Source organism: Helianthus annuus, chromosome 5, assembly GCF_002127325.2.
Source record: "Helianthus annuus cultivar XRQ/B chromosome 5, HanXRQr2.0-SUNRISE, whole genome shotgun sequence".
Lineage (NCBI taxonomy): Eukaryota > Viridiplantae > Streptophyta > Magnoliopsida > Asterales > Asteraceae > Helianthus > Helianthus annuus.
Genome location: NC_035437.2, coordinates 36,070,417 through 36,082,644, shown reverse-complemented (window position 1 = coordinate 36,082,644; position 12,228 = coordinate 36,070,417). Strand labels below are relative to the sequence as shown.

At 35.6% G+C, this 12,228-nt stretch overlaps 1 protein-coding gene across 1 annotated transcript; it reads left to right on the top strand.

Moving 5' to 3' along the window:
* The first annotated feature begins 9,038 nt into the window (after positions 1-9,038).
* On the top strand, positions 9,039-10,893 carry LOC110940587 (cytochrome P450 94A1). The gene has a single exon (XM_022182138.2). It carries the CDS (start codon positions 9,043-9,045, stop codon positions 10,597-10,599), a length of 1,557 nt encoding a protein of 518 aa, XP_022037830.1. The 5' UTR covers positions 9,039-9,042; the 3' UTR covers positions 10,600-10,893.
* The last annotated feature ends 1,335 nt before the right edge of the window (positions 10,894-12,228 follow it).

Below are 12,228 nucleotides of genomic sequence, written 5' to 3'. Positions count from 1 at the left end.
ATACTACCTCTATAATACAACTCCACATTCTGCTGATAAGATGTGTTATTGACTTTATTGGATTTTTTGATCTCCAATTCATGGCTTTCCAGTCTTTCTATAAGCAGATCAACCTTCAAATCAGCCGGCTTTATCGTATTCTTCAGCATCAACGCAAAATATTGCTAGTCTTGCTCATTCGGTAGTGCGTCAAACAATTTGTCTACCAGCTCTTCTTGAGTGTAAATGATGTCATGTCTAGCAAGCTCCATCTTCAGATGCCCAAATCTCTCTTCTTGAGTGTAAATGATGTCATGTCTAGCAAGCTCCATCTTCAGATGCCCAAATCTCTCAATCATCTTGGAAACAAACTCGTTCTTTAAACAACCAAACAAATCAAACTCTTTTCGTAACAATTTCTTTTTGTTCTTTACTATTTCAGCACTGCCTACACATTTTATTTTTAATTTTTCCCAAAGGTCTCTCGAATCTTTGTACTCAATCAGTGAGATAATGTCATCTCTGACAGATTGGTGAAGTAGAGCAATACACTTTTGTTCAACAATGTATCTTTCTATTTGATTTTCTTCTAAGTTCTCATAGTCTGATCTCCCCAAATCAAATCCATTTTTCAAACTTCTCCAACTGGGATAAGCAAACGCTTTAAGCCATTCTTCGAATCTTGTAGCCCACCTGTTGTAATCTTCAATAGCCATCAACTTGGGCGGCTTGTTATATGTTCCATACGCACTGTCTACACTCATAGCATCCGAAAGAATTTTCTTCGCACTTGGTGTTGGTGTAGTTTCACTTGTGTTGTTTGGTGTAGTTTCACTTGTGTTGTTTGATATGCCATCTCCCGACCCACTGGTAAATCCAAACACATCACAAAAAGGATTCATGAAATCATCCATCTTTCAAATACCTGAAACAGTCAACAAACACTTAGAAAAATTTTTAGAATTTTGAAAAGTGATTTCAAACGAAAATAGTTCGAACGGAATAGCTTCAAACGAAATTACCCACTCAAACGGGATTACTGATTTCAAACGAAATTAACAAACGATATCTAATTCCGTGCGGAATTAAATTATTTTCAAACGAAAGTAATCCAACTGAAACGGAATTAGGTACCAGAAGCGGAATTAGTAATTTCGTTTGTACTTTCAAGCGAAATTAAGTCCCGTTTGAAATTTTCAAGCGAAATTAAGAACAATATGTCTAATTTCGTGCGGAATTAGGATCTGGTTCAAACGGAATTATGATGACATCATTATGTGCTATCAGTTTTTCAAGCGGAATTAGAAGTTTTATCAGTTTTAAGTCGATTTTTAGTCCAATTCTTTCAAGGATTAGATAAAACTGTGTTTCGCTTGATATATGTCAAAATCGGGCCATTTTGTCCGATCAATCTTGTTCAAATAAGAAAAGAATGAGTATAAGTGAGAGAATCTGATGAAATCAAGCTGAATTGGTATGAACTCCTCGTCCTGAGCTCTGATACCACTTGTTGGATCATCGTGTGGCCCTAACGAGTCAATCCGATGAGTTCAGCATCAAAAACAAAGGCGGAATCAATGTAATTGACGTAAAACAGCTTGTTCCTTTCTAATTATCTTCTTATTGATTGATTCTGAGCTTTTTACAATTCTGATAACAATTCGGAAACACCTCGGCTCTGAATCTATGACTTAATTCCGTTCCAAATGACACGAGCACATCAGTATTTATAGGCGTTGTAATTCCGCTTGAAACCGTCTCACGCGGAATTACTAGTTCACGCGGAATTAGTAATATCGCTTGAACTTGCTAATTCCGTTTGAAATCTCATCAATACCACTTCAAGCGGAATTACCCTTTAACTTGTTTTCTCGATTTCTGTGCCCTAATTTATCAAATACAATACAAGATACAATAAAGATGAAGTTAACAGACATCCGTGCATCAACAGGTTATACACCTCAAAGCTATAAATAAATTTTGTTTTCTTGAATTGCTTATACTCCTCAATTAAACCGGAAATTCATTATGCCTTGGTTATTCTCCCCAACTCATAACGAGCACTCTTATTGGCTTGGTTATTCACCCCAAGTCAAACATAGGCTATTATGCTTTTTTTACGATTTTGGTAATGCACCTCAAAATCTTAAACGTGAAAACACCGAAGAAACAAGAACTCCTGATCGTTGAATAATCATGAAAACATTCCTAAAGCTCTGATACCAATTGTTGGATTAACTAAATCGAGCAAACAACACAAACAAGAAGATTTACGTATTATTATGAATAAAGACCACACATTACAACGACCCTAAATAGTCTATTTATACTAAACAATACTTGATCACCAAGCTAACAAACCAATAGCAACTATTGTCAAACATCGCGGGGCGTGTGACGTACCAGGATCTAGCCACCAATCACATTGAACTCATAACTATATTTAAATAAAACTTTCATTTCATTAATAAGTGTTACAAACGTTACATATAAATCATTATATATAGCGGAAGCATAAATCGTTTGTTAAGTGGTTCATAAACCACATGTACGAAAACCATTAGACTTGTCTTGCGATCCTATGTATCTTGACCCATGACCACTCCAGCCTTCCAGACAGCAAGTCCCATGATAAACCCTACAGACCTGCAAGCATGCAGACAAGTGTGTCAGACGACGCTGGTGAGTTCAAAGTTTGTTAACACATTTTAGTTACCAGATATAAGTATAATTCAATGATTTGATGTTGTTATTAACTCGATTACCGCAGATGGCTCTAGATTTATTTGCCCAAACGCCAATGCTCTATCACACATTGGTCAAGTGGTTAAGGTAATTAGTTCACGACCGTCCTCCCCGGTACGGTGTGAGGGTGCCAAACCTAATAGCGCTATCAACTAATAACCCCGTTGCCTCCCTGGCAACCAATCGGTATATGTAAGGGGACTTAATGATAGAAATGAGTGTAATAACCAACATCCCAATAACCCGACGTTCCTCCCCGGAACGATTACCAGATGTCCTTCCCCGGGACGTATGCTTGGGAAAAGAGCAGTGAACTCACCTTGGTTTGCTCGGTATATAATGTTACCCGTTCCCGTTAGTCAAACAAACCCTATCGTGATTATCAATGATATCAGTTTCATAGACACATATCCGAATAACAAAATCAACAAGCGACATGTAATACCATTGTCACACAACACATAGCATGCGTTTAGATTTCATGCGCGTTCATAACACAAGTTCTCGTTCTCAATAGTAGTTACCAACAGCATCAGTTTCATAATAGTTAAAGCATGGATTATCGCAGATTGCATCTGCTGCCAAGATCACAATGTGTCCCATAATAAGTATTCAAATCACAAACAAGTCTACATCCTTTGTGCATGACATATAACAACACTTTACAGATAAGTTGGCTTCTCTCACAGTCAAGTCAAGACACTCCTTTCCGGTTAACATTAATATCATTCAACAAATAGAGTTTCACAAACACTAGTGTACAATAACATAAACAACATAACTGTTTCACTACCCAGGCCATTTGCCTCTACGGCGAAAGACCATGCATGCTCCTACGGCGAAAGACCCATCATTAATATCATTCAACAAATAGAGTTTCACAAACACTAGTGTACAATAACATAAACAACATAACTGTTTCACTACCCAGGCCATTTGCCTCTACGGCGAAAGACCATGCATGCTCCTACGGCGAAAGACCCATGCATGCTCCTACGGCGAAAGACCCATGCAGGCTTCTACGACAAATCACCTATGTGACGAAATACCAATGTTTCGTCAAAGCCAATTTGTGACGAAACACCAGTGTTTCGTCGTGACCGGTTTGTGATGAGATCCCATTGTTTCGTCGTGGAGACTAGCCTACAAACCCTACTGTTTCATCGCATCATCATCATTCGGTTCATTCATAGTTTCTTGTCAATCCCATTAATCATTGCAATCAAATTAACAACACAATCATATCAGTATATTCCACCAACTCATCGAATCATGCAAGTTCTAGTTCATCAGTCCACATCATCCTTACACAAACTAACAATTACCATTGATACTGACAAACACATGAACACCCTATCACAAGCACTGTTATATATAAATTTTACGATGGATCTTCATGAGCCACATTCTAACTAATTCATTAACATAAAACAAATCATTTAACCACATTCTAAAGATCAATCAGGTTATACACATCAACATAATTCATCGTGTAAACACATAACCAAGATTAACAGCAAATATAAGTCGATTTAGCTATAAATCGCACTAACCGAGGGATGAAGAGAGAGATACTCCAAAACGAGAGAGAGCTTCGGAGAGATGAAGGTGTCCTCCTTGTCGCCGTCGGTTACCAGATAGGGCGAGAGAGAGAGGGGAGGGTTAGGGTTTTCAGATCGAGCAGTTATGTGCCGTAGTACAACCCTACCACGAAATATATGCGTGAAATTGTATTGGGCCCTTACTAGGCTTCGAGGGATTCTGGGCCGATGAAACATCTCACAAGCAACGAACCATCTATGGCGAAACTCAACTGGTCGACGAAACTCCCAATGTTTCATCGAGGAGGAAGTTGTGACGAAAAACCTTTATTCGTCGTTGAGTGATTGTGGGTGCATACTAACCAAAGTTACAACTAAACATGCTAAGTCTAAGCCTTTAAACATTCCAACACAACGCATAAGATATCATTCAAAGCAGGATTGTGAAATAAGTAATGCGTAGATGAAGACCTTGAAATCTCGGGTTGTCACAACTATACCATGACATCTAGTTAAATAATAACTTAAATAAACATAATCCCTTAAATTAAGTAACTAGATAAACATTAATAAAAATCCCTAACTAATCAAGATTAATCCAACAATCTCTACTAGGGCAACCAAAAACAAATTCATTTAGTTGCATAGTGGTGATTGCGAGAATTTTTTATGTGATATCTTGATGTTGATTGAGTCGTTCCTTATAAATAAGAAGATTAGATCTCAATTGACAAACATTAGTGTCGTTTCATTAGTTTTGAAAACAAACATGTCAAATACCATATTTATATAATGTAGAATTGTAAGTACTATGGTATTGTTCAAAATGGTGTCACTAATTGCTTCGATTTAATTTTATAATTCCTTGCAAAGTCACACTGTGCATCAACAGATATATACATTGTTTTAACGTCTAAAATTGAGTTTTGAGTTCATACTTGGCAAAACTTGTTAAAAGTAGGTTGCTTCAGTCACCTTCCATAATTGTTTTAACACCAGTTGTCCCAACTGCTAGGTGAATAATAGATGAATCGAGGGTAGTAATTATATATGTTGATACATATCCATTCGGAATGTTTATCGATGGGTACCTTGGAACCCATGTATTGTAGTATCCCCATAGTCTTCAAAATGATAATCATGTGATGTTTCATCAAAGGTAAGTTTCATTGTTTAGTTTCACATATACAAAAGGCTGATGATACGGCTGAGATTGGATAGTGGTTATGATTGTGGTTTGGTGGTGATTATTGGGTACATTGGTGACTAGGTGAAAAGAAAAAGAAAGGAAGATAGAGGGAGAAAATCGGTTATGAAGAATGAAGAACGAAGAATGTGGATGAAAATCTTAATGGTTATGGACCATATTAAGGGTGTTTGGTATTGCGTTTTGAAAATAGATTATGCATTTTCAAAATAAATTTTGTGTTTACAAAACTGCGTTTTAAAAAAACATGTAGGTACATGCTTCTCCAAAACTGTGTTTTTTAGGCAGATAATCATTTTTTTCATCCAACCACTTTTTTTGATTATTTATGTTTTACAAACACAATAATCAAATAATCACTTCAAAACGTAATCCCAACTCCAGTAAGAAGAATAATTTTATGGTTTTTCATTGATTAATCAAAAGTGGTTCACCACGTTACATTTTTTTTTTTTAACAGCAATCTAATTTACTTTTACTCCTACACAATTGTTCAGGGACTTGTACCCTCAACTTCTTGAGAATAAGCATCGTTTTATATAACTGGATAGTGCTTGACCAATAACCCTTTAATATTTACCAAGTTACAAATGTAGATTATACAAGAGATAGTGATGGAAATAGTGATAACTATCCAAACAATACAATAATTGAACTTAGATAACAATTAGATAAAACCAAATAATAATAAATGGGAACTGATCAAATTAATCATTTCGCTAATTTCTTCGAACCAAAATTTTCGTTAAAATTAATTAGACTGAACCGAAAAGATTATACAAGAGCTGCAAGAAAACCAATTGTAACCGAAAAGATTATACAAGAGCTACAAGAAAACCAATTGTTGTCTCGCATATCATCTATTTCTGATTTCTTATCTCTATCATGAAGCATTTTGGGACGACACGAATGCTGCACCTAAATATTGGCAAAATGGTGGGCAACCTTCTCAATCAATTGTTACTTGCATGTTCAATGCAATTTCAAATATTTTGATTTTATTTTCGAATAAGAAGATTTAATATTAGGCCACAGGGGGTGGCACGTTATTTTATCGTGATAAAGTCTATCACGCGTTAGCACACCGCCGCCTCCATTCCCTTCACGCGTTATAAATTCAACGCGTCGAGTTTATCACGCTTTGATTTCAAAAAAGGGACCGTTTATTTTTGACCGTTTGGCACATTTTTTTACCGTTTGAATTTAATTCTTTGTGGGTTTTTATATAAAATCCAAATTATTCCCCCCATTCAATCAAAAAACTCTGCAATTCAATTCCAAAACTCTCTAAATTCAACTCAAAAACTCAAAAATATACAACAAACATGGAAGGATCAAGCAAGAGAGGTGGGGGTTCGAAAAAAAGAGGTTCGGGTACGAAGAAAAATCCCGTAAGACCCAAGGTTCGAGCGAATCTTGGCGAGCCGACGCGCTTTAGGTTGCAAGACGAACCCGACCAAGTCCCACCCTTTCAAACCCAACAATATCCACCCTTTCAATCGCAAACGTATCAAAACCAACCCTTCGTCCCACCGTTTCAACCTCACCAATTTCAACCCCAAACGTATCAAACCCAACCCCACACACTCGACCCACTACTAGAAGACAACACCCTTATTCATCATTTTGCAAACGCATATCGTGAACCACAACAAAGTCTTGACAAGGAAGAGGAAGAGGAAGAAGAAGAAGAGGAAGAGGAAGAAGAAGAAAATGATGACGTTCAAGAATCGAAGAGGAGAAAATGAAGCGGTGGCGGAGTCGATCTTCAGAATCGAAGAGGAGAAAATGACCCAATTCAAGAAGACCGAACAAAGAAAATAAACAATTATGTCCCTAAAAGTTGAACGCGAGCAGGCGTACAAGGAACACTTGAAAACGATTGAAAGACAAAATGATTTAAAAATCTTGTGTGAAAAGCGCGCCCATCTCGACGAACCGCTCAAGTCAATTGTCATTCAACAAAAGCGCGAGATTTGCGCAAAGTGGGGTTGGGAGATGCCACTCGTTTAGTTTTTTTTTTTTTTCAATGTTTAGTTGTTTTTTTATTTGGCTATTTAATTTATTTTTTAAGTTTAATGAAATTTATAATTTTAGTGTTTTATTGTTAATTTCTAATTTTAAAATAAAAATCAAAAAAATTTGGGAGTGATAGAATTGTATTACTAGTGACCACCCCCACTACATTTCTATCACTAGTAATAGAATATTGGGTGATGACATGGCATGAGTTGATTGGATATTAAAAGTGATAGAATTCTATCACTAGTGACCACCCCTCCTCCCCTTACATCTCATGAGAAAACTAGAAAACTCTATATTACATCCACGCAATATGTAATGTAATGCATGTATGTAATATATGATATATTACATATATATAATATAGAGTTTTCTGGATTTTTTTTGTAAAGAAAGAGTTTTCTTGTGATGTTGCCGTATATGTGTATAACTGTATATGATAATAGTCATAATATCCACATTATTATTTCAATTTAAATCAAATTTTCAAACATAAGTCTCAATATTGTCTATCTTCATTGGCGTTCATCTCTTTAACTTTCTTCTAAATCTATAATTGATTATTTTTATTGGTGTTGGTAAATAATAGTACAATTTATTTTCTTCATAACAAATAAGTTTTTTCCTCAAAGTATTGAATCGAAAAAAAAAATTAAAATGCAACGATAGTTTATATCAAATATATTTCCCCTGATATTTTTGGTTGTTGAAATTAGTATATGCGCGTAATTTTCGCCAGATATATAAACGTAAAGTTGTCCACCCACTTTCTGAATCTTCAAATTTACGACATATAATTGCTACTACTTGAATCCTCAATGTATACTACTTGTTTTGATTTTTAACCCAATTTCCACGTGAAAATTTCTTCAAATGTGTGCCATTCTCAAAGTAACTCAACAAGGTGGTTATTTTGGGATCCAAAAGTAATACACTTTATTTATTAAAAGGGTTGTTCAAAGTTAAATGGACGCTTATGAAATAAAATATATTCGTGTATATATCCCTTTAAAGTTATAAAATATGATATATCTTAAAAATATAAGCGTTTAATTAACACTGTATTACTATTTTTAAGGTACAACTAAAAAATATAATTACAACGATCTTTTTTTTGTCAAAAATTGGTCGTAAAAATCCTTATGAATTGAATAATCTTGTTCGGCGACCGAACTATCACAAATTTTGCAAAGTTTTCTAGTAGTGAATTAACCCATAAAAATTTAATTATCAAACAAATAAATAAAACAACATTATAGTTATATGTAAAAAAATTATTCTTTAGAAAGTATATATATCTTCACAAATCATATATGTTATTATATACATTGAGATAGATGGTAAACGGGCAACAAGTTACGCCGCTACCCCTTTTTGAATAGCAAAATTAAGTTTTTTAAAAACTACGTCCGTAGATCTTGGGGTCATAACATTAGTATGCATGACCCTTTAAACTCGACTAAGTAGGTCACAACCTCTATTATTAGGAAACCAAAAGTATCATCCTTGGAGTTCCTTGAAGGTTATATGTAGGGTACAAATTAAGGAATGGAGTTCCTTGAAGGTTATTCATCATACTTCATTCTAAACATGGAGGCAATCTTTCTCCAAGCTCTCATACTCCTCTCCCCTATCCTTCTCTTCATCTACCTACGTTTCAAAAACCACAAATTCACCACCCAATACGGCTTCACAAGCTACCCACTAGTCGGCACCGTACCCGAATTCCTCCAAAACCGCCACCGGTTTCTAGACTGGACAGCAGAAGTCCTCATCCGAACCCCAACCCACACCGGCATCTTAGACCGCCCTGGCAAAATCAAATGCTTCATCACAGCCAACCCCGCAAACGTCGAACACATGGTTAAAACCAACTTTGACAATTACCCTAAAGGAACCCGGTTCATTTCCCTCCTTGAAGAACTCTTGGGCCAAGGTATCTTCAACGCCGAAGGCGAATCATGGCGTGCACAGCGTAAAATCGCTAGTTACGAGTTTAACACTCGCTCATTAAGGAACTTTGTCATGGAAGCTGCTGCTGTTGAGTTGCATGACCGGTTCATACCGATTCTTGAAAAGGCTGCTGATGTAAATAGGGTTTTTGATCTTCAAAACATTTTGGAAAGGTACACTTTTGATAATATTTGTAAGGTGGCGTTCAACTTTGACCCTTGTTGTCTCTCTGGGGATGGAACTAGTGGTAGTGAGTTTATGAGTGCTTTTGAAGAAGCAACAACTTTGATTACCCAAAGATTTTTATCACTTTTCCCTGGTGATCATAAAATTAGAAAGTTTTTAAAGTTTAGGTCGGAAATAAAGCTCGAAAAGGCGGTCGTCACAGTTCATAAGTTTGCGGACGAGATCATAAAGAAAAGAATGAGTGAAAGTGATAGGAAAACGGATGAGGATTTGTTATCTCGGTTCATGGGAAATTCGGACTATTCGCCGGAGTTTCTTCGGGACATTGTCATAAGTTTTATATTAGCGGGTCGTGATACGACGTCGTCGGCTCTCTCGTGGTTCTTTTGGCTCTTATCTTGGCATCCAGAAGTAGAGCAAAAGATACTCGAGGAACTGAAATCAATACGACGTAGCTCTGGCAAAAGTTTTTCTGATTCTTACTGTTTCGACGACCTGCGGCATATGCACTACCTGCATGCCGCGCTATCGGAGAGTTTGCGTTTGTACCCTCCCGTGCCATTAGAAACAAAAGATTGTTTGAAAGATGATATCATGCCAGACGGTACGTTTATTGGGGAAGGTTGGTTCGTTTCGTATAATGCATACGCAATGGCGAGACTAGAGAGTGTTTGGGGGAAGGATTGTTGTGAGTTTAGGCCGGAACGATGGTTGGAGGAAGACGGCGAGGGGAATGTGGTGTATAGACCAGAAAATCCGTTTAAATTTCCAGTGTTTCATGGTGGACCGAGAATTTGTTTAGGGAAAGAAATGGCGTATACTCAAATGAAGTTGGTCGCCGCGACGATAATAGAGAAGTTTCGGGTGGAGATGGTGGCGACTGAGGCGAAAAAACAGCCTGAGCACGTAATTGCATTGACAATTAGGATGAAAGACGGGCTCAAGGTTAGAGTTATGAGAAGATGAACTGAGTCGGACTTAAATTACACTACTAGAATACTGCTTGGTTTGCTACGGAAGTTTCCTGCACAAAAAGTTTCGTCGCAAATTTCTACGTATTTCCGACAAAAATATGCACGGGAAATTGCAAAATTTCTAGTAGTATGATTTAAGATGTTACATATAAGTCTAATAATGATAACTAGGGTTGCATGGGATGGTTATCCTACAATATCTCACACTTGTTATTAGTAGAAAAATGACTTTATGTATGTAACAATCTTTTATTTGTGTTAAGATGTTATTGTTAACAAGATACAAGTTAAGAAATATTATATCCACGAGTAATATATAATGAGTATAATATTTCTTATTTAGTTATAAAGTAAAATCCAAATGATGTGTTTGATAATGGAAGTAAAATGTGTAATTGCAATCCTATTTAATGATTAAAAACACAACATAACAAACCATAAATTGATTAGTATATATAGGAAACAAACGGCTTAGTGCACATTACATGAATGTTGCATTTGCTTTCATATGGAACTTGATTGAAATGTTTAACTAATTTTTAGAATAGTTAGTATTACAAACACATCTTTGTCTTTTTACTTTTTTGGTATTTAAAGTTATTGGGCTTTACCAATTTTCTTGTGTTTTAGCCAATAATCACAAAATTTGCATTACAACCCTTACTTATCTTTGGAGAAATTATTTCAAGATTCATGATGATAGGTTCTCGTTTCCATATTAGAATTCCAAGTAGTTGAATCGATTGAAACTATGCAAAATGACTAGAATGCTTCACTATTCTGCAATGTGTGCCTTTTTTTCTCAGGATTCTTAAAGGAATTCATCAATTTCCTTTGTATGTCAGGCATGTTTTGTTGCTTTGGTTGTTTCTTATATATCATATAAAATAGGTTATTACCGAGATTGCTTCCCAAGCTCGAGAAAGTTATTTAGATTAATTATTAATATATAAATAAAGCAATACAAACAAATAGATCATACGTGTATAAATATATTATAATACTGATTTTTTACCCTTTCTATTGAGCTCATTATTATCAATATGTTATAATACAATTTAAAATTTTATTTTTTAGATCCCCAGTACTAATAACAATATGTTGTAGCACGCTAGCACCAACTGAACAATTAGATCCCTAGTACTAATAATAATATGTTGTAGCTCGTTAGCACCAACTAACCAAAGTAACAAAGTAGTTATAGACTTATAGTATCTAAAGGTCACAACATATACCATCTATCTAACATTGTATTAATTTTGGTTTAGATTTTATTTTCAATAGCTCAAATGTGTGTCAATGGGGTGGTGGTCCATTGGCAAAGGCAAAACCTTTAAAACACCTAGGTTGGGAAGGGGAAGGTATTGGGTTCAAGTCTCACAGACGACAGGGATTAAAAGAAATTGACCGTTCAAAAAAAAAGCTCAAATGTGTAAACTTTAAAAAGTTGAAAATGTAACTGTTCAAATGTATTCAAATGGATTTTGAAAGTCTACAAAAATGGCTTTCAATGTTACGTCTCATAAATCGTTAAAATGTAAATCCTAATTTATTACATATATCTACCTAGCACACTATGTATACAATAAGTATGCAATGTGTACGGATAAGTATAATCTCA